Source organism: Salminus brasiliensis, chromosome 14, assembly GCF_030463535.1.
Source record: "Salminus brasiliensis chromosome 14, fSalBra1.hap2, whole genome shotgun sequence".
Lineage (NCBI taxonomy): Eukaryota > Metazoa > Chordata > Actinopteri > Characiformes > Bryconidae > Salminus > Salminus brasiliensis.
Genome location: NC_132891.1, coordinates 13103577 through 13125909, shown reverse-complemented (window position 1 = coordinate 13125909; position 22333 = coordinate 13103577). Strand labels below are relative to the sequence as shown.

Sequence of the window (22333 nt, the reverse complement as noted above, 5' to 3'; positions counted from 1 at the left end):
GCTAAGACATCATGTATTTGGACTCATTGAAAAAGCAGTCTGATCTCAACTACCCTTTAGAACTTCCATATGAATGAACAGACTGATCAGACAGAAATACGTACATGTGTTAGTTTTAATGACATGAAACCAATGAAACCAGGGACTGGTCGCCATATAAAGACTGGACGGGCTGGGGAGTAAATGGCATTCTTCTTTAAATAGAAATTCAGTTTCATAGTTTTGACACTTTAAAAACCTTATTTTTTAATATAGTATTAAAGTATTAATGACTTGATTGAGTTTCTGGTTTTCAATTTATACCATTTTTACATCCCCCAAATATTCTCACAATAAAAATGAAAGGGTATACCTACACAAAACATGGCCAGCATTAACTTAAGCTTCTCTCTCTCTCTCTCTCTCTCTCTATATATATATATATATATATATATATATATACACATGTATATCCAGGTGCCACTGACAGTGTGGGCTGGTGGACACAGAGCTGGTGAACTACAGTCACCTGGTGTGCCATGTTGTCTGTTTCTCCTGTTTCTCAGATGGCTGTGGAAGGGGGAGGGATTTAGCACAAGCCTTTAAGCTCAGCACTCTTCCACTGCAAAAATACAGGACATTTCTGGTGTAAAATGGCGGATTCGACATTTCTTGGCTGTTCTAAGCAAATTTCTGATCGATTTTGTGTGAAAACAGCCCGTTTTGACGTGTATTTTTGGTGAGCGAGGCCTAGCGTTCCCGGCCCGTCTTTCGTCCTTCTGCTTCTGCTTCTGCCCGTCGAACAAAGATAATTTACTGAGGAAGCGGCTCGACCAATCAGCGGAGGCCTAACATGCCGCCAGTGGGAGAGCGGCCAATCACGGCGCGTCTCTGATCCCACACGCGCAGGGCCCAGAGCGCCGAGTGTGGAGAGGCTAGCCCTGTCTTGTCTAAAGGCTGAGAGACTGTCCTCCATGTTTTCCTAAGTACTGACATTACACTTTTTCAGCCATGCATCCGCAGAGGTAAGCCTTCTGTTTTATTCTCCTCTTTGCCGTCCTTTCACGTACTCATGTTCACCGTTGACACCGTTCATTTTGTTCACAGTCTGTTTTTTTGGAGTCTACAGTGAAGGCCTAACAGAAGGCCTCTGTCTCTCCATACTGAAAAACAGGGGGAGGGGGGCGGAGGAGGAGGAGGAGGAGGAGGAGGCCTGTGGAAGGGAAAGCAGGCTTTTCTCTCTTCTGTTTCTTACTCCTGAGCTTTGGCCTGAGCACGTCACATGATTGCAAAGCAAACTCAGTCAGGCATTGCTCACTGCTGAAGTGGTCAACAGATATCTGGATATGTTGCCTTTATTTTTTTTTTTACCAGGAACCTGGGCTGGAGTTGGGGCGGGGGGGGGGCAAGGCCTTCTTTCTGCCCATTCCTTGTGCAAGTAGGGGAAAGAAGAGGATGGTGGGATGGGGGGAGGGGTGTCTGGATGGTGTCCCTCCTTTGTGAGCTGACTGCCTGGCCCATTGTCTGTTTGTGTGTCACTGAGCATGGCAGAGAAAATGGTGGTACATGGAAGGGAAGCACGTATTGGTGTTCATGGGAAAGGACGGTGCTGCATAGGAGCAGGACAGTGAACCGCAGATCATGTCTACATACTCTTCATTCATGATCTTTGTTCCCTTACAGACCCGTGATTTCCACAGGGCAGGGTGACTAACGTTTATAGGCAATAGTTACAAGATCATCCAGTTGTGTTTGGTGAGGGAGTGAACCAAAAGAATCTGCTACATAGGTACAGATGCATGTCTTGTACCTATCATGTCGTAACACACTCCTTCCGTTACTAATCTGGAAACTCCTAGATCTCAATATCACACACATGTACACAATATATATTTTATTAGAGCTGTTTTCCGAACGTTTGTTTAAACCTGGCTCGGATATGACGAAGGACATGTGTTACTGAGAAGCTGGATTATCCTCTTCTGCGCAGAACCAGCTTGATTTTTTTCATTTTTGACCTCTAACCTAAAGTGCTTGTTCCTCTGCCGTCTCCCAGGGCACACAGTGAACGCCGTCCTCTCTATTTTCAGCCTAAGATACGGCCATATGTCGACGTTGCCTTCTCTCTTGAGCAAACCAGCTGAGCACACTGCTACATGTCTGCTCACGAGCTGTATGGGAGACTTGCGCCTTGCGCTTCTCAGTTACACACTAATACCATACGTTACATGGACGCGGTCACAGGAGACAGACCAGTATTTGAAGTTTTGTTTTACCCCCGTCCCACCATGTTGGCTAAAGGGGTTAGGGGAATCTCACTGATCCTAAATTATAACAAAGCAGCTGAGCAGATTTTCTGAAAGCTGGTGTGTCAAGACAAAGGAATCCAAACCACAAAACCCCACACCGATGCTAAGTTCTCAGTACTCCTTTGTTCTTCCTTCATATGGTACAGACACCGCAGAAATCTGAACACACACATAGGAAGTAAAGCTGCATGTAAACCAAATGAATCCTTCACTAGGTGGATAATTAACCCTGAGGTTACGTGGCAAACAAACAGACTCAATTCTTTGACGTTGTCTTAGGACTCCACACCGATCCACTGCATTTTGTTATGTTCTTAATGTGAGAGAGTGAGTGACAAGCAGAGAAAATGTGGCACTGAACAGCCAGCCAATCGGCTGGTCTTAGGCAAGCGTCTCAGCCAATCGGAGAGACAGTCAGATCCTGACCAGCGAAAAAGAAGGGCCTGTTCTGGAAAATTACACAACCAGTCTCTGATTCAGATTGTGTAGGTCGTCAAATGGAGACTGCATCAGCTTTGTTTCATTAAGAAAAGGTATGATCGAATGTTTCTGGTTATAATAGAGATGTTGTTTGCTTGGTGAATTGTTGCAGGGCGTTCATTTGTCCTCATGCAGCTCGGCCAGAAACGAAGATTATTACATGTCATTTACATATGAAGTGTGTCTTGAGGTTTATGTGCAGTGCTGCCTGGGACAAACAGGTGTCGCAAGTGGAGCCTCTCTCCAGAAAACTGCCTTCAAAGGCTTTTCCAGTGGTTTTCCTACAAGAGAAACCACCACAGATGGGATTCCAGAGACGGCACTCTCTGTTTCCGTCAGAATGACCTGTTGTATTCTTGTCTAAGCTGTATTTCACATTTCACCAGAATCTTGTTCTTGTCTCTGTTCAAGGGCTGGGCTACTGTAAACCCTGCGAGTGCTCTTTGAGGTTACGGTTTGTCCAGGCACAGAAAGATTTGCCCACGCGTTTTCTCTTCGCCTGCATCATGTTTGTTTACGTGTGCCATTGCTCCTGAGACTGACCTATATTGACTGCCTCTCGCTCGCTCTCCCTGTTTACTGTAAAGCTCCTGTGGCGTGGACGTGCCAGATCAGGCCTAGAGGGAGGGGGGAGGGGGACGTTCAGCAGAACAGTGGGGGAGGGGAAGCAGCAGCCATTCTCATTTCCTGTGAGGAGAGAGAGCGAGAGAGCGAGAGAGAAAGAGAGGGGAAAAAAAGAGACCTCGGCTCACTCACTCTCTGTCCAGTTATCTGCACATTCACAGCCGCCATTCTCTCCATTTCTGCACTGCAAACGGGCCCTCAGATTGGATGGCCTTTGTTGGCAATGAGAGCAGGCGACCGGCTCCTTAGAACAATCTAGAAGATCCTTCCCTTTTTTTTCTGTTGCTTTTTTGTGGGCTTCATTTGGTGGAGCTCAATTGTGGCGCCTCTGAACACATCCTTTAGCAGCCTGTGGATCAATTCCAGGACTGGGTTTTTTTTTTTTTCTTCTTTCCTGGTTGACAGATATCCTCGTCTACCCAAAGCTGACAGCTCGGACTCTGACCACCCCACACCTTCCTCAGACAGGGAGTGAAATCCTGATGAAGGTCGTGGCTGCATTCAGGAGCCATGGCCCTCATGTGAAATCCTGATGGCACTCCTACCAGCCTCACTATAGGCCAGGAGGGAAAGCCCCCAAGGCCTGCCAAGGCATGACTTTTTACCTCCTGCGCACTTCCGAAACACATTCAATGGCAATCACTCACTACATCGACAAAATTGCACCTTGTTGGTAGCCCTTTTTTTTTTACCTGGCACAACACTTAGCACAAGAGCGGGACTGTTGAGGCCTACTTGTGATCAGGTGAGTTTGACTCCTTGGCATCAGTAATGTGTTGTGGCCTTTATTTTGCCTTGTCAACCACTGTAACCTTCTGTACCTTTTTAGCCTGCTTTGCCTGATTTGCCTCACCAACCCGAGCGACCTTCTCCATTTGATCTATTGTCTGCTGAACCTGCATGAACAATGGTTGAGGTGCCTGAAATACCTCTCAGGCTCTTTGGCCAGTATTACTCTACCATTACCACAAAGTGAATGTTTGTGACTCGCACAACACACCACCTCATTCATCAGTCGGCAGGATATTATTTTTTTAATGTTGGCTTTTCAAGCCAAGACCTGATAGACACCTCCAGTCTTGCTTTGTATTCCGGCATGCTCATTTATACCTTTCAGATATTTACTGCAAAAGCAGGAAGCATTGGATTTCAGGTCCAGTTTCAGTTGGTGAACTAATGGTAAGCAGATGAGGAGGATATATGGTTGGTAGCATTGTGGGCAAGAACCTTAGGCCTTTGCCTGATCTATGACCCACAGTCTCTCATACATCTGTTATTCACCAAGCTAAGGAATCATTCATTTCTTTATCATCTGCCCTCCCCCTCCTTCAGTGGTTAAGCTGGCATTTTTGTGTTCTGACCTCAGTGGACTTTGCTGCTGGTGGCTGAATGAGGCCTAAAGTGCGAGTCATGTTTCTATTGTGGTCTGACAAGATGAGAAAGATCTGACATCTCAAAGCGCAGCATCAGCTACAACACCCCTTTTTGCTCCCCTTTTCAAGGAGAGGGCTGAAACACGCTTGCTTTTGTACAAATTACACTCCTGCATGAATCGTTCCTCAATGGTTTGCTTGCACATGCAGTTCTAGGGGAAATGGTTTATCCAGAAAATCAGACTTGCACACCTTTCTCAAGTAGTTGATCAGTAAAGACTCGCTTGGTGTTTAATGGGTTGCTTCTTTAGTTTTTAGTGTTGGAGCTACAGAAGGCCAAAGCGGAGAAGGAGTGTGTTCTCGCATTAGTAAAAGCATAGCTTTACTGCAAAGGTAAAGAAACAGTATTTGGATACCAAACCTGTATTTGCGGGTCAGCTTCGTTTGGTGTGACGAGAAAAGTGTTTTATTTCTCAGTGGATCATTTCTATAAAATGAAAGAAGGTTCTTCAAATTTTGACATGGTTCTCAAACTACTTCTCAGTGCCCCCCCAAGATGGTCCACATTTTTGCTCGTTCGGCTAACCATGTGAGCCATATGGAGAGGGGGAGGGCTGGGGACTGGTTTGAGAATCACTGATCTAAGGAAGCAGAACGGTTCTTTGGTGGCATCACTCCCAATTCCCCCTCTTTTCACCTTTTCGGTTTGAGTGTAGATCAATGAATGGGAACTTTGTGGGTTCCTTTACTTTAACATCCACTATATGTTCAAATGTTTGTAGACACTCCTTTGAATGAATGCATTCAGCTGCTACTAAGTTGCACACATTGCTAATACAGATGTGCAAATGCACACACACACGCGCGCACACACAGCTTGTCTAGTCCCTGTAGAGACGTATTACCAAGATAATAGGGCTCTCTGGATAAACATGAACCTGTTGGCACCATGCCTAATTCCAGATATGGGCTAGAGGGGTACAAAGCCCCCCAGATTTGAGCTGTGGAGCAGTGATTATCCAACATCCTGACCTCACTAACGCTTTAAGTAGCTGCTTACAGTCAGATGCTCACAGCAATGCCCTAAAATCTAGTAGAAAGCCTTCCTTGGGCAGTAAAGACAGATACTCCAACAACAGCAGGATAAACTCTTTTTCAAAAGAAGCAATGAATAACCAGGTGCCCCAATACTTTGGTGCAGACAGTGTATGTGGTTTACTCTCTGAATTGAATATTATTTTATTTATATGTGTGTTTGTTTTTATTGATTTATTATTTAATAGTTTCTTGTATTGCGTCTTTATCCTGTCCTAATCGAGGCCTTGATTAAGTAATATTAGAATCCTCTTGGTTGGTTATCTAATGGGACTAACCTGTTGATGAGCCGTTTGCGGTTCTAGCCTAGTTGACTTGGAGACGTCTCATCTCTTGTGACTGGTCTAGCTCAAAGGGGTGATCCTCATGGAAATGCCTGGCCCAGATGAGACACATACCGGTCACCAGGGAAATGCTTGTATTTTGCTGCTGTCTGGAGCATCTGCGGTTCTGCATGGGATCTGTTGATCATGTTCTCTAAAGTACTATGAAGAAGCCCTCACACGTTGAGGCATTGATCCTAGCCAGTCAGGTTTTCAGACACCTTTCAAGCTGCATTTTCTCACTCTCTAATTGTGAGCAGGTTTGGAGAGTTGCTGCAGTGAACAACAACAAAACTCTTGAGATTCGATTGCATCACCTCTAGTTTCTATCTCTGAAGCAAACCTTATGAGACCCCACTGTCTTTCTCACATTTTTTTCTATGTCTTTTCTCTGCTCCTTCTGTTTCTCTCACTGTCTTGCTTTACATTAGTTTGGCTGAGGGGGAGATCAAGACAGAGTCTGATGCGGTTGAAGGGATGGAGGCACCTAAGGGTAAGAGTTCACACAGTTCTATCAGGGTTTTAGAAGAATGACTGGGCAGTTGTCTTATCTAATCTTTACATTATTAACAATTGCATTATTGTGGCTTAGTGGAAATGGGTTTAGGGTTTCATATATATCTACTATCTTCTCAAACAGATAGTGTAGCACAAGAGACATTTTGTTCCACTGAATTATGAGTCAGGTCTAAATCTGTAAAGGTCATTTGGACAAGCCAGCAAAGATGAGCTGTGTGTTGTTTTCCACTGTATGTGTAGGATGTCAGCTTTCATGTAGCATCTAGAAATGACATCAGTATTGATAATTGATTTTTGAGGGGAAAATGAATGAATGAATTAATCAGGTCTAATCTAAATCTAGCCTGAAATAGCACACATTCACGCTGTGATATGATCATGTTGTTAACTGTGTGTATTTCGTCCTATGTGAAGGAACGTTTAGCATGATGGCCTAATTTTAGCTTACTTTTCAATGACAAACCCTTTTTTAAAATAATATCTAAGAAAATAGTTCAGTGATACTTGCCGGTATCCGCTGATACACAAGATCACAGTGTCAGAAAGAGGAAAGGTGCTACTGTCTCATCTCAAAAGTAGCATTTTAAGATTTCTTTCACTTTCTTGCACAGTTCCTGATCTAGGGTCAGCAGAGGCAGCGCTGGCTGCCCAAAAACGGAAAGCACCCAGTCCGCCACACTCATCTAATGGGCATTCACCTTCAGACACCTCTCCCACTGCCGCCAAGAAGAAAAAGAAACCTGGATTAGTCACCAACAACAATAAAGATCAAGTAAGAGATCCCTTCGTTTATGTTAGCGTCTGAGGTCCTCTCTGTTCTCTCATACGGTAAACGGAGTGTGATTGATTAATTCTGAGGTTGCTTGTCAGTAAGGCAGTTTGCCTACATTTAACAGCAAAACTTCTTGCTTTCGAGAATCCAATTACTCATCAACCACCCTTGTAAAATGATACTGTGGCTTGTCGAAGCTCTGCTCTTGAATCCATGACCCAATTCTCAAAGAGCCATTTCTTTATCATTGCAGAAGATCCTAACTGCATCTGTTAGCATTACTGGGCTTGAGTGAACGCTTTGTACTGCAGCATTTGTGCTATGTCTGTGTGCTGTTTGTAACCAGACACAGAACTGCAGGTTGACCTAAACTCAACTTGGAAGGTAGAATTCCACCAGTTTGTTAGAGTGGTTTAAGATGAAATGGTTAATTGCAGAGAGACGTCCTGTCTCTGATTCCTGGTGATGATTGAAACCAGGTGGTGTGATGTTCACAAGACAACAATAGCTATCGACCAGTAAACCTACACGTCTTCTCAATTTTTATATCTAATGATGGATGTTGAGTAGTAATATAGTACAATGTAGTAATTTACAATTTCCATCTACTAACCAGGACTCCTTCTATCACACAATGCTTTCAGTGCTGGAAGAAAAAAGATTAGCTTATGTTTCCTCCAAGGCACATGAAAGCAGCCCACTGCATTTTTTTCAAGCTGCTGCTAACGCAGCATCATCAGACAGCTGAATGCGCTCGGAGAAGGACGCTAACAGCTGCATCACTAGGGAGCCTTTTTGAAGACTGTTCTGCCTTGCAACATCATGCATGTGTCTTTTCCTCGTAAATGGAGTGGCTCAGCTGTGTAAGCGCTGGTCCTTTCATTAAGACATCGCAAGTTTTATCCCACATTGATGCCACAGCCATCCGTTGCCAGTAGTGGGTTGTCTGGCATACCAGATTTAGCATTCTCCTTAAGTATATTGAGCTGCCCAGAGGTTGTTGTGTGTCATAGGAAGCATATGCTAGCCTTCACTCTCCTAATTCTGGTAGCATTGTGTGATGAGGAGTCCCCTTGCTAATAGTTCCAATTAGAGATAACTATGTGCGGAGAAAAAATTACAGGGGGGGTGGGGTGGGGGTGGGACTGCATTCTTCTTAAAACTTCTGTAAACACTTTCTGGCGTCAACTTGAATTTGTAACAATTTCATGAAAAATCTTCAGAATTCTCCTTAATTCACATTTTTTTAGCAAAGCTAGTTCACACTAATGAGCAGAATGTCCTATTTTGACCCTGTTAGCATATGTTAACCTGCATCTGTGTTTGGTAGCTGTGGCTTTATGAAGGAGCAGTCAACCCTCCTCCTGGAGAGGCATATGTGGGAGCCTGGCCTGGCATAATTGTTGCTCTGAAGGGCTTGAGCGAAATGTTACTGTGCATCTCTCCAGCATGAGGGTTCCCTCCCCCTGCTTTTGGTCCGGCACCTATAGTGACTGCTTGTGTCTGTGCTTTGACTTGACTTTTTGCAGAGCCTTGCTACTTCTCTCCCCTGCAGTGTTGTGGCGTGTGTTTTGACCCCTGCCCCTGTCTCTCTTGCCTGCATTTCAGTGTGAGCTAAGACATGGTCCCTTTTACTATGTCAAGCAGCCAGCACTCACCACAGACCCTGTTGATGTTGTGCCACAGGACGGGAGGAATGACTTCTACTGCTGGGTGTGCCACCGCGAGGGCCAGGTGCTCTGCTGTGAGCTCTGCCCACGCGTCTACCACGCCAAGTGCCTCAAACTGGCCGCTGAGCCCGAAGGCGACTGGTTCTGTCCTGAGTGTGAGGTACCCAGTGGAAAAGCGAGAGCGTAGGGGTTATTAGGAGTGCTAGAATACATTTATACTGAAGCTGCAAACACCTTGGTTGGATGCAAATCTGAAGGCATGGCAAGACCAGCTATGTTTAAATTGCTTCCACTAGCCTTACCATGGCCAGTCATTCTGGTTCTTCATTGGGTTACTGACCTAGAGGCAACTTTGCTAATCTAGGGATTCAGCCAGCTACAGATAGAGATGTTAAAGGTGTATGATGGTGAAAAATCTAATTTACACATATTTTTAGCAACCCCAGATGTAGTTGATCAGCCAAGACTTGCTTGGTGTTCAAAGTTAGCTTTTGTAGTTGTGCATTGTAGCTACAAGACTAATGTTGCTAATAAACACCAAAAGTCAACAGTCACCAAAAATCTATTCCGTATCTCAGGCTGTATAAATGCAGCTTGAATTTTAGATTCTTAGATTAGGCTTGAGGTCACATATATAATCTCTATTTCTTGACATACAGGCATACGAAGAAATGTCGGAATATGGAGTAAAGGCCAAATTTGGCACTTGTTGGCTAAAAGGGTTGCCCCAGCATTCATCTACACTGACATTTTTGTTTGTTTTTTATAGTTCACCTGAATGTAGTTTGAGCAGGATGAGAAAAGTGTGTGGGCATGTATTTATGGCAGGGATTTGAGAGACTATTGACATCCAGTATTTGTAAAGCAACATTGGGTTGGGAATATCGTGTAAATATAATTGTTCACCATTCCTGTAAGCAGCTGTGAAGTCTATATTCGGCCATAGATAATATACAGCCATACATTATTGCGCTTATGTATGGTTTAGATCAGTGAACTCTAGAGTTTAATGTCATTGAGATCGTTTGTGTTACCCACTGCATATCTTGCCCATTTGTGTTGTGCTTTTGTTTGTCTAAACCTTGTCTAAGTCTGATTAGGGCTTTCAGTACAGCTGGGGAAGTTGCTGTTTTATAATATTTCAACTCTTTGTTCCAGAAAATAACGGTAGCAGAATGCATCGAGACTCAAAGCAAAGCCATGACCATGCTGAATCTGGAACAGCTCTCCTACCTGTTGAAGTTTGCCCTGCAGAAAATGAAGCAGCCAGGGGTAAGGCTTCACATTCAGATGTAATTTAAAGTTTAGTATTCGTTGTGCAGAGCTACACAGAGGCTACACAGACTACACAGACTTGATTTACCGTCAATAAAAATTCTCAAATAGAACATTTCTTATATTCAATTCCAGAAAAATACAACCCCTAAAATTTACAAGCAACGTTGTGGAAAAAGCACAGTCATAGGGATATGTGTAAAGCATAAGCCCTTCACCTAGAGATTGAGCAATATCACTTTGTCAGAATCTAGAGGATTGGCCAATATTGATTTAAGTTTTGTTTTCTTATAATGTGCTTCAGATATGCTGTTTTTAATTAAAACACTTTAATCAAAACCTGGCCTTCATGTTTAAACTACTCAAACAGTCTATTACCCCCAAATAAAAACAAGATCACATCACACAGAATGAGTGAGTAGTCTATTTTAGACTAATTTGTTACTGAATAGGAGCAGATCAATTGTTTTTGCTCACTCCCTTATTATTATTATTTTATATATATATATATATATATATATATATATATATATATATATATATATATATATATATATATTTTTTTTTTTTTTTTTTTTTTTTTTTTTACTGATATTGCCCTAATGTAGATATGCATGATATGATATGCGATCTTTAAATGCACTGAGATGCATCTAGTCTTGACCTGTGACTGTGGTTTCTACAAATGACAGACACTCAAGTAGCACATTGAATTTCATTCAAGTTTATTTATTTAGCACTTTTCACAACGGATGTCACAAAGCAGCTTAACAGAGATCAGGTCTGAACCTCCCTTGAGCAAGCCAGTGACAACAGTGGCAAATAAAAACGTCAAGACAAAAAAACCTTGAGTGGAACCAAGACTCAAAGGGGGAACCCATCCTCCTCTGGTCAATACTGGATAGCACAACAAATAACAAAACTGCAATAAATTAGAAACAGTGAAGAACTGTTGTTAATGTGAAAGCATGGCATGAGTTGTGCAGATGTGGGTGAGTGCAATGTACAGGCTCAGTGTTGCAATAAGGGGGGATTAAATTGTTCTCCATTCTGACTAAACCGTCTCATGCACAGCCATTGCAGTATCATCCTGCTGTGTAAGAATCGAGGTCGGGTCAGGGCAGCACTCGTAGTAGTGGTAGGGTTGCAATTAAATGGTCGTGGCAAACAGGAAAATTCACTCAGCTGGAAAACTAGTCCGGAGGCCAGGTCACAAACAGGCTAGCACTAGCACTGATGATTACATCCTTAACAAGTAACAATTCCCATAACTGTTTTTTTTTCATGTAATCGTGGGGGCATCAGTAAAACCTGTTGTCTGTGATCAATCTCTGTGATTGCTACTACTCAACATTAGAGCAATTCAGAATTAAACAGGTGTTTAATGTCCTTAAACATACATCTCATATTCTCTGGCATGTAGACCGAGCCATTTCAGAAGCCTGTCTCTCTGGAACAACATCCGGACTACGCAGAGTATATCTTCCACCCCATGGACTTGTGCACCTTAGAGAAGGTACTACTTGCTTGTATGCATTTAAAAAAAAGGTATGGGTTCTAAATATATAGACCAGCTAAATAGTAGTGTTATTTCCACAGAATATTAAAAAGAAGATGTACGGCTGCACAGAAGCTTTCCTAGCAGATGTTAAATGGATCCTACACAATTGTATTATTTACAATGGAGGTTAGTTCTGACATCAACCTTCTGAGTTTGGTTTTGCATTGGAAAATTGAGTGTTAGATGTGTAACTGGTCTCTTCTGCAGGAAATCATAAACTGACGGCAACAGCAAAGGTTATTGTGAAGATCTGTGAGCATGAAGTGAGTGTAATGTTTTATGACATATAACATTCTTGATGGTCATTTTTTTGAGGAAGTCCACGGTACTTGCAGTGTATGATACGTCTGGTCTGGTTTTCATCTCCAGATGAATGAAATTGAAGTTTGTCCAGAGTGCTACTTGTCAGCTTGCCAAAAGAGAGACAACTGGTTTTGTGAACCTTGTGTAAGTCGATCACTTTTATGACATTTAAACATTCATCAACCACTATTGGTTAAATTTGAGGTACAGAGCAGTCATCTGCAATATGTTTGCTATCTGTACAATGAGATGGGAGTCAGTGAATAGCCAATAGTAACTTACCACTACCTGTGTGTGTGTTATTCCCCCCACCCAGTCTCAGCCCCATCCATTGGTCTGGGCTAAACTGAAAGGCTTTCCTTTTTGGCCTGCTAAAGCTCTGAGGGACAAAGATGGCCAAGTGGACGCTCGTTTTTTTGGCCAACATGACAGGTGAGCCCGCTATTCTGACTACATGGTTCACTTACACTGATCTTAACAAGAACGGCTTTGTTTCATATTTGCATTGTAGTTTAAAACCCTTAACCATGCCATCACCGGCCAGAGTCTGAGAGTGCACAATTGGCTGTGCTCTCTCCGGGTTGACTCTTAAGCAATGTTGTCTGTTAGCTGGTGCGGCGAAGCTGTGCACCCAGCAGCAGTCTTGAAAAAGAGTCAGTGGCTGGCTATGCATGTATCTGATGAGATGTGTTAAGTCCTTACCCTCGTAGTGTTGGGAGCAGTGCAATTGCTAGGGGGAGTAGCGAACGGCTTAATTGACAGTACCAAGAAATGTTGCACTGATCATGCTTTTTGTTGTTGTCTTTTTTTTCTTCTTCAGAGCCTGGGTGCCCATTAACAACTGCTACCTCATGTCAAAAGAGATTCCCTTTTCTGTAAAGAAAACCAAGAGCATTTTCAACAGCGCCATGCAAGAGATGGAGGTGTATGTGGAAAACGTGCGCAAGAAATACGGTGTCTTCAACTACGCCCCGTTCAGAACACCCTACACCCCCAACAACCAGTTCCAGATGCTGCAGGACCCAAGCAACCCCAAGAAAGGCACGGTTATGGGGGACAAGCAGGAGAAAATCAAGTTCAACTTCGACATGACTGCGTCTCCCAAAATGCTCCTAGGCAAGAGTATGATGCCAGCAGGGGCAGGGCGTAGAATCTCCATGACGGACATGCCCCGGTCTCCAATGAGCACTAATTCCTCCGTCCACACAGGGTCAGACCTTGAGCAGGACACGTCAGAGCGAGGAACAAAATTACAGTCTAGTCACTACAGTGCAGGGGAAGACTCCATGGATTGCACAGGTACATGCACATGTTATTATAGGCTATCATGTACCGCTAACCCTTAGTCGTGCTGTTTTAGCTGCAGCTTACTGAATGCAGTACTAACACGCAGTATCATTTTCTCCTGGCTCCAGCATCACCTGCATCTCAGAAGACTACAGGAAGCCCCAAACCTGTGCTTCCAGCACCCCTCAAACAGGAAAGGACACAGGCCACTGGAAGCATTCTCAACCTCAATCTTGGTGAGTCTCTTAAAGCCAGTTGTCTGTCCTGCTGTGTTCTACTCTATCGGGAAGTCTTATCTTACCAGTGTCATCCTCTGGGATCTGGAACTGGATTTTATTAAAGCCCTTTTGTGGCAGTGTCTTTTGTTAAAAAGCTTTACACAAATAAAAGTGAATTGAATAGTAGAGTTTTTTCTGGATCATGCCTGATGTCTGAACTCTGCTCTCAGACCGCATTAAAGCAGAGATGGACCTAAAGGAGCTGAGCGAGACTGTGCAGCAGCAACAGCAGCAGCAGGGAGCTTCTGTACTCCTCACCTCGCCAAAGAAACCCACCAGGAGCCTTGACAAGACCATAGAGAGCTGCAAGGCCCAGCTAGGTAAGATGTAAACACACACACTATGGTCTAAGCTAGTATAAAATTTCAAATGAAAATTGTCACCAAACAGATTTTAGGGATATTTAACCATTCTGCTCCAAAGTAGCAAAGAATTTTAGCAACCACTCCTTATGAAATATCAAATAAAACAATAAAACAGTTCTTTACAAAGTAGCATTGTTAGTTGTTAGTTGTTTATAATTTGATAAGGATCTGAAATTCTTGAGTATCAATAATGATCCAGTATTTTTGTCTCTTTAAAAACTACCAAGCTGTAAAATGAGCTATTTCTGATTGAAGTGTTTCACTTAAGATGAGCATTTAAAGGTAGGCTGTCATACTCAACACTACCCCACAAAAATGCACACTGTAACAACATGGTCATACAGTGTGGGTGGGTGTGCTATTTCAGGCTAAATTTGTTACAGAATTTTCCCACTGTGATATCATGTCCAGCATTTTCTGCTGAATTCATTCTAATAGCCATACACATTAATAGCGATATGTTGTCAGTCGTAAACTGTAAGTTCAAATTCAAAAACAATTGACATACTTCAAATACCCCAGCCACAACATCCTAACTACGGCAGATACTCACGTGTCCCCAGTGTGTGTCCCTCTTTTTGGAAACATTTGGCCTTAACATTTGGGTCAAATGTTGAAGATGATAAGCACATTCAACTTGGTGTGTCCAATTTTTTGACTGTGTGTCTGTGTGTAAAATAGATAGATTTTAGTAATGGGCAGAATTTTAGTCACCTTAAGCATAATATTTAAACCCATTGATCAATAGGAGAGTTTTTACTGGAAAAACACATTAGAACAGACATAAATACAGGAAAGAACAGTAGTAGTCTCTTTTTAAGCTGGTTTGAACAACAAAGCTTAAGTCCAGATTTCTCCTGGATGCTAGCAGGCAGCACTGCTAGCATCCACTGATTTACCAAACTAGGTGTTGGATGATGACTATAAACAACCTAAAACATTTGCACAGTGTTTGGCATTGTATTATATTAACTAGCTCTTCTTTCATGATAAAATTGATTTCAATGGATTTTACTTCGCTCTGTTATTGTAATAGTGTTGTTCACGTTTACCTGTCTGTACCAGACTGTACTGACATGCTTTTCATTACAAAATACCCTCATAAATATCAAAGCACATGCTTTATTGGAGCTACTCTTGCACTCTTACTCCTTTCTGACTGTTTTTCCGATGCACACTGTGTTCAGGCATTCAAGAAATCTCAGATGATGTGTACCGGGGTGTGGATCACAGCGACTCTGATGATTCCGACAAGTCGGACTCCAGCGACAGCGAATATGCAAGTGAAGAGGAGCATGGACCAAAGGACAGCAATCACGACAATGGCATCCATAAAGACTCCAAAAAGAGACCCAGAACACCAACCTCACAGCCGCAGGACAACAAGGCACATCCTCCACCTACAGCAGAGAAGACTGCCTCTGAGCCGCCCGCAAAAAAGAAATCCAGTGGTGTTTTGGAGAAGGAGCCCCAGGAGAAGCCCAAGACCACTCATCAGCAACCACCCCAGAAAGAGAAGCCTTTAGCTGGACAAGGGGGCAAGACTGCCAAGGACCATGATCTAGACTCAGATTCTGAAAGAGAGCTAGTGATTGATCTCGGTGAGGAGCATGGGGGACGAGAGCGGAAGAAGCCAAAGAGAGAAACACCGTCAGCCCCAAGCTCTACAGCCAAAGACACAGCAGCCGTCAAACCTGAAGGTAGGCCTAAGCTTTTACTCTTCTTGCTTTATGGAGTATTTGAATAAATATTAATTTTAATAAAAATGAATACATTTTAATAAAAAGTTTTTTTTAAATACATTGTTTTGATCTTGCCGTCTTTGCAAAAACTGAAACAGTAAATTAAGAACTGTCAAAAGTAATCGCTCGAGAACGTCATTGTCCATGCATTTTATCCTGTTGGTGTTCTCTGATGAACATGGGTGTTAAAGCAAGATGTACAGACATTTGCAGTACATGGTTCTTTTATGTTAACCAAATGCATTTATTTTAATTTAATGTTAGTGAAAAATCAGTGGGTGAAAGTCAGTGGGTGTGCATTAGTGCCCGCATTATTTATCTGTAAGGTGCTAGAACGGGTTCTTTTTTTTTTTTTTTGTTTTATAAAGAAATATGTTTGTATTAGATGTGTGACTGTAAAGAACCTTGGAAAGATTTTAAGAAACTTTGTTTAAGTTTCTTTATCGATTCACGCTCAGTCATCTCTGTTACAAACATGTTTTTTTATGGAAAGTGTAGGGGTGTAGTCTATAATCTGTACAGCTATACTGTGATAACATTTTATTATTTATATCTGTGATATAATGCTTCTAAAAGATTTTTGCTATTGAACAGGGCATATGCAATAGTTATTACAATACAGGGGTTTTGATTCAATATATTGTGATACTGTAAGAAATGCAATATATTACGATTTGTTTTGAGGGTTTTATCCAATTTTTAGAAAAACTAATAGTAATAAAAAAGGAAGTCAGAACCATGCAATCAGAAGGCAGAGAACAAGACTGCTATCTAGAAGCCAGGGTTTAACCCAACACAAAATTGTCTGGTACGAATTTTTATATGTAAAATATTAATTTAAAAATCAGTAGTGTTATAGAATTGATACAGTATTGCATAAATATCACAATATATCGATATTTTCTTCTGTGCTAGCGTTCATTCTCCCAGCACTGCTCACATTTTGTAATAAGGAGTGAAACTTACTGAGTGAAACTGAAAATTACAAATTCAAACTTTCAAATACAGAATTGTATCAGGAACACAAGCATGCATGTTACTGCAGGTTTAATGTGACCGTATAGACAATTTTAGTGGTTTGTTTGGTAATTCTGTTCTGCATCCTCTCCTTGTTGTCTTTTCTCAGGAAAAACTCAGACGGCAGCCAGCTCATCAGGCTCTCCATCCACAGCCACCAGTATATCATCCTCAACCCCCACGACAAAAGACTCCGCTCAAGCAGTTGCCAAGCCTGCAAGCATTTCCACCCAGCTCTCCACCTCCACCAGTACGATATCCTCAGCTTCCCAGCCAGGTGTACCAGCAGTCCCCTCGGCAGCAAATTCCAACTCCACCACGGTGAAGAAACAGCGCCCTCTGCTGCCCAAAGAGGCAGCACAGGCTGGCCAGCCGGCTGTGGTTTGGAACCAGCCCGGGAATAAGTTTCAAACGTCCTCTCAGAAGTGGCACATGCAGAAGGTCCAGAGACAGCAGCAGCAGCAGCAGCAGCAGCAACAACAAGGTGGGCAGCCAGCCTCGCAGCCCCAGCCTCCGAGCCCAGCGGCTTCCAGCAGCGCCAGCACCCGCTACCAGACCAGGCAATCTACGAAAGGTAGCTAATGAAGCTGTGAATTGTTTGAAAGCCCCACCTGCACAAACAACTCCTATATAAAGATGTTTGTGTCACATACCTTATGTAGCCATATATAATCTCCATCAGTGTGGAACTTCAGAGATCCGGCTATTAGGAGCGAAATTACTTTTGAGGTAGTTTATCAGCCAAGACATGTTTGCTGTCTCACATTGTGTCCAATAATCTGCTTTCTGCTAATCTGCAGTTTTACGATTTTACACACTTTTACCTATTTTTTTATTTTATTTGAGAGAACAGTAAGTCAAACAGTGTCTAATACCATAAGTTAGTCTTTCACTTAGTTTCATGCAGGTTGAGGCAAGTGTATGAAGGTGTTTTTATATTGGTGTATTTTAGAACTGATCTCTGGTTCTCCTGAAATTGGCTGAAGTTTGCTTCTTTAGTTTAGAATGGGAGCTGGGGACTTAAGACTGTCACCGATTTCATCTTTTAAACATACGCCCAAATATTATCTCTCAAGCCACTCAAAATGTATGCAGACCTTCAAATGTTTCACACAGACAAATTAATGTGACACATTATATACAGTATACTTTAGTCTATAAAAACAAAAATAAACGTTTTTGCTTATTGGAATGGTGGGGCAGCACCACACCGCAGGACTGTTAAAAAGTGTTTCAAAGCAAGATGTTTCAAGCTTAATAAATTTTATTTTGGTACGTTTCATCAAGATGAGATTGGTAACAGTCCACACCAGTGTTTAATAGCAATGTTAGCCTAGCCTCTCTCAGTTTTAAACCAAAGGTACTCTACTCTGTCATACCTTCAGACACCAAATATATCCCAACTGAGCGACTGAATTGGGGATAAGGGGGGGAAAAAAGGAATTTTCCACTGTTTTCCAAATTGTTCACAGTGTATTTATTATTTTTTTGTGTGTGTGTATTTTCTAGCTGTCCAGCAGAAGGACACCTCTTCTGCTTCTATACTGGCTGGAGATTTCCTCGCCCCTCCTGCCTCCGCTGATGTGGCTGCTGACATCGCCAAATACACGTCCAAAGTAAGTCATTTTTTTTCTCTTGGCTGTCTTTACTGATTTATATTTACATTAACCATGTTGTCTGTGTGAACACTAATTCCATATTTGCACCATTTGAAAAAAATTTTATTATTAATTTTATTTATAATTATTAATTTATAATTTGCTCTACTTCATTATGATCGTTCTGTTGGATGTTTAGTGTTACGTTTTTTGGTATTACGGGCTGTTTGGTTTCATCTTGTCCTGCTTTTTCTTGTTTTGTAGATGATGGATGCAATTAAAGGAACAATGACGGAGATATACAACGACCTTTCTAAAAGCACCACAGGAAACACTATTGCTGAGGTATGAATCTTTCTTTGCATATTCTTCAGGTTATAATACAGTCAAAAGTAACATGATCTGCTTATTTACATTGTGCATATTTTTTTGTGTTGCTTCTTAGCAGTTGACTAAAAATAATACTTTTGGTAGCTATTTACAAAGTTGAATGCTATTCCAGTATCCTGTACATTCATAAAAACTAAGCTGCTTGGTGCATTTGGTTCCATACCATGTTTGTGCTATTACTACCATGTAGAACCATGTTGTAATGGAGATGAATGAGTGTGAAGGACCCATCGCTTCTTGTAAACTTGACTTAAATGATTTAATCAATTCTACACACTCACTCATCGCTATTACAAACATGGACTTTCTATAGAACGAAAAGAGGTTCCTTTAAAGAACCATTTGTAGCACCTTTATTTTAAGTATTTAATTAATCTTACATTTTAGTAATTAAACAGTTTGTGTTTTTCTAATCATCTCCTTCATTTCTGTGCAACAGATCCGAAGGCTGAGGATAGAAATTGAAAAGCTCCAGTGGCTGCATCAGCAAGAACTTTCAGAGATGAAACATAATTTAGGTAATGTGTGTGTGTGTGTGTGTGTGTGTGTGTGTGCATGGTTAACTCTTTTATGTTCATGGTTTTGACAGTACTGTGATTTTGTGCTGTTTCTCTATAGAGCTAACCATGGCAGAGATGAGGCAGAGTCTGGAGCAGGAGAGGGAGAGGTTGGTGTCTGAGGTGAAGAAGCAGATGGAGTTGGAGAAACAGCAGGCTGTGGATGAGACCAAGAAAAAGCAGTGGTGTGCCAACTGTAAGAAGGAGGCCATTTTCTACTGCTGTTGGAACACTAGCTACTGTGACTACCCCTGCCAGCAAGCTCACTGGCCTGAACACATGAAATCTTGCACACAATCAGGTACTTGCCACACACACACACACAGTCAGGGCAGGGTTTACTTATTATTCCACAACTTGTTTCAGTATAATGTGGCATAACCAGATATTGTTTCTAGATTCAGAGGTTTTGATTGGTTTACGGTGATGTAAACTCACTGAGATTATAAGTCAAACCTACACAGTCAAATAAATCCATTTGATATTTGATGGATCAACCAAAACAAATAGCAATGCCACAATTATCAACACAAACCCAAAATAAGGACAAGTTGATCAAATAAACATAAATGGGAAAAAGAACGTATGGGCTGTATGGCAGAAAACCAAGTTTCAACTGAACACAATTCATAGGTTTAGCCCTATAGACCACATGGTTCTTCCTAAAATATGACTCCAAACCATGTCCTTTACTCTGTGCACTTTATTTTGTATCTTCATATTTTGTTCCTTTAAAAAAAGGTGCTGAACGTCATGCAAGATCTACTTAAAGAAGTATTTTGTGAATAACAGAGAGGCCAGGTTAGGTATTAAGTGATTTGCAGTGTGTTGATGCAGTTACCAGTCTTTTTACCTGTAGTGTAGCTGCATGTTTGAGTTTTCTTCATATCTGCAGTATATACGCCCATACTGATTTACTGTCTCCTGTTGCCTAGCTACAGCATCTCAGCAAGAAGAGGAGGACTCCTCTACAGTCTCAGCTGCAAAGCCTTCAGGACAATCACCTAAAGCCCAGCACTCACCCACAGCCAACAAAACATCGCCCACACACAAAAGCTCCCCACCCGCAGCAGAGAACACAAGGGGGAGCACTGCTGGCTCAGTGTCCTAACCAGAGACTACAGACATTTATACATTTCTGTTCCTCAGAAGAGTATGGACCTGTGTAAAGACTGGGGAACCTGGGGCCGTTCTGGATTGGAGTCTGCAGGTTTTTCTTGTATTTCTCCTCTCCTCAAAGCTCTGATCACAAAGACATTCGGAACCTACACTCCTTTCCTGACCAGCTCACTACACCACAAGGGCATACAGATGGTGCTTCACTTCTTTTCATGTATATTACTGACAGTCATTTAATGGTTTTTTTTTTTTTATCTACATGAGATTGTTTTTGTACAAAGGCTCAAACAGACTTTCATATAAAATATGCAAAGATAATAATAATGTTTTTTTGTTAATACACAGTTTCATTTTGTATAGTGCAAATAAATGGGTTCTTCTGCTCTGTAACTTTTTTTAAAGTGACTGCAGCACTTAGGTGCCTCCAGACAGGTGGAGCCTACTTTATACTTTGAGGTTTTGGATCTTGTGAACATGCTGTGACTTTATGAATTCACAACCTGTTAAGGAACAATTGTTCATTCTCATGGATTTCCACTACAGCCCCCATCCCCACCCACCCCCATGAGCACTCTATCACACTCTATGTAGCTGGTTTAATGATCTCATTCATCCTGACGAAGGTAGGTTTCATTTAAAAATGGGAAAAGGTTTCATTAAAAGTTACTGAGCATTTCATTTCCCCTTTTAGCTCCTGGCATCCCTTGTTTACATATTGTAAATAGCTAAAGAATTAAAGGAGACAACTATCTAAAAAAAAAATAAAAACAATGTGAGTCATCTTCATTTCTTAATCATTTAAAGTAGGGAAACTAACGTATGCAGTAGCTACAGATGAGTGATAAATGATAACAAAATTCAATATTTAGGGCCGTTTCCCAGGCAAGGATTAAGACCAGACCTGCACTACAGCATTGTAGTGGACTGAGTTTTTGCATTGAAGGGAAATCTAGTCTATGACTAGACTCAATCCTTAATGACCAAAAATGTCAATGTGTCTCTGGAACTATACTGGCATTAGGAACACCACCCTTGTAAAAGATATTCTCTTAATTGGTATTGTGATGGTGGTGATGGTAGATAGAGTGGCAGCGTAGTAGAGTCTGCCTGCGTCTGTAAAAAGAAGGGTGGTGTTCATCTGCCGGTGCAGTCCCAGAGACAAGACCAGACAACCGTGTTCACCATTTGTGTTGGACACAGATGGAATTGGGCCTCCACCCATGCAGTGAACACACACACTCATGATCAAACACACACAGTGACAGTGAGCACCATTGCAGCGGCACCCTGGGAGCAGAGAGGATGAAAGGTCTTGCTCAAGGGACCAACAGTGGCATCTTGCCGAGCCCGGGTATTAAACCATCAACCCTGTCTTCAATAGCACGGTGCTCTAACTGCTGATATACCACTCAGACATGTATGCGCAGGCAGTTGGGTGTGGGAGTTGATTCTCATTGATTCTCGTTTTGTATCCAGGTGGGTTAACTCTGCAGTTTACTCCCAACAACACATGATAGGTGAATTGGCCTTGCTAAATTGCCCCTATATGTATGTGTGTGAGTGAAGAGGGGAGTGTGGGTACCCACTGATGGTGTGGTACCCTGGCCAGGGGGCAGGCTCCCTTGCACCCATAAATTCCAGGCTCCAAAACCACAGTGACCCTGACAGAAGAAGAAGCAGGTAAGAGAATGAATGAA

At 42.1% G+C, this 22333-nt stretch overlaps 1 protein-coding gene across 5 annotated transcripts; it reads left to right on the top strand.

Annotated features, from left to right (window-relative positions):
* The first annotated feature begins 898 nt into the window (after nucleotides 1-898).
* On the top strand, nucleotides 899-21026 carry prkcbp1l (protein kinase C binding protein 1, like). Of its 5 annotated transcripts, none has more exons than XM_072656388.1 (20): nucleotides 899-1004; nucleotides 6615-6676; nucleotides 7314-7474; nucleotides 9161-9304; nucleotides 10303-10416; nucleotides 11843-11935; nucleotides 12019-12106; nucleotides 12188-12243; nucleotides 12350-12427; nucleotides 12600-12715; nucleotides 13104-13582; nucleotides 13699-13806; nucleotides 14019-14168; nucleotides 15401-15913; nucleotides 17082-17546; nucleotides 18482-18588; nucleotides 18835-18915; nucleotides 19400-19478; nucleotides 19579-19818; nucleotides 20453-21026. In XM_072656388.1, the coding sequence occupies exons 1-20, from the start codon at nucleotides 991-993 to the stop codon at nucleotides 20626-20628; spliced, it is 3324 nt and encodes a 1107-aa protein (XP_072512489.1). In that variant the 5' UTR covers nucleotides 899-990; the 3' UTR covers nucleotides 20629-21026. The 5 variants fall into 5 exon arrangements, with proteins under 5 accessions (XP_072512489.1, XP_072512486.1, XP_072512490.1 ...); XM_072656385.1 differs by having other exon boundaries at nucleotides 9083-9304; XM_072656387.1 differs by lacking the exon at nucleotides 899-1004 and adding an exon at nucleotides 2747-2821 and having other exon boundaries at nucleotides 9083-9304.
* Nucleotides 21027-22333: the final 1307 nt, after the last annotated feature.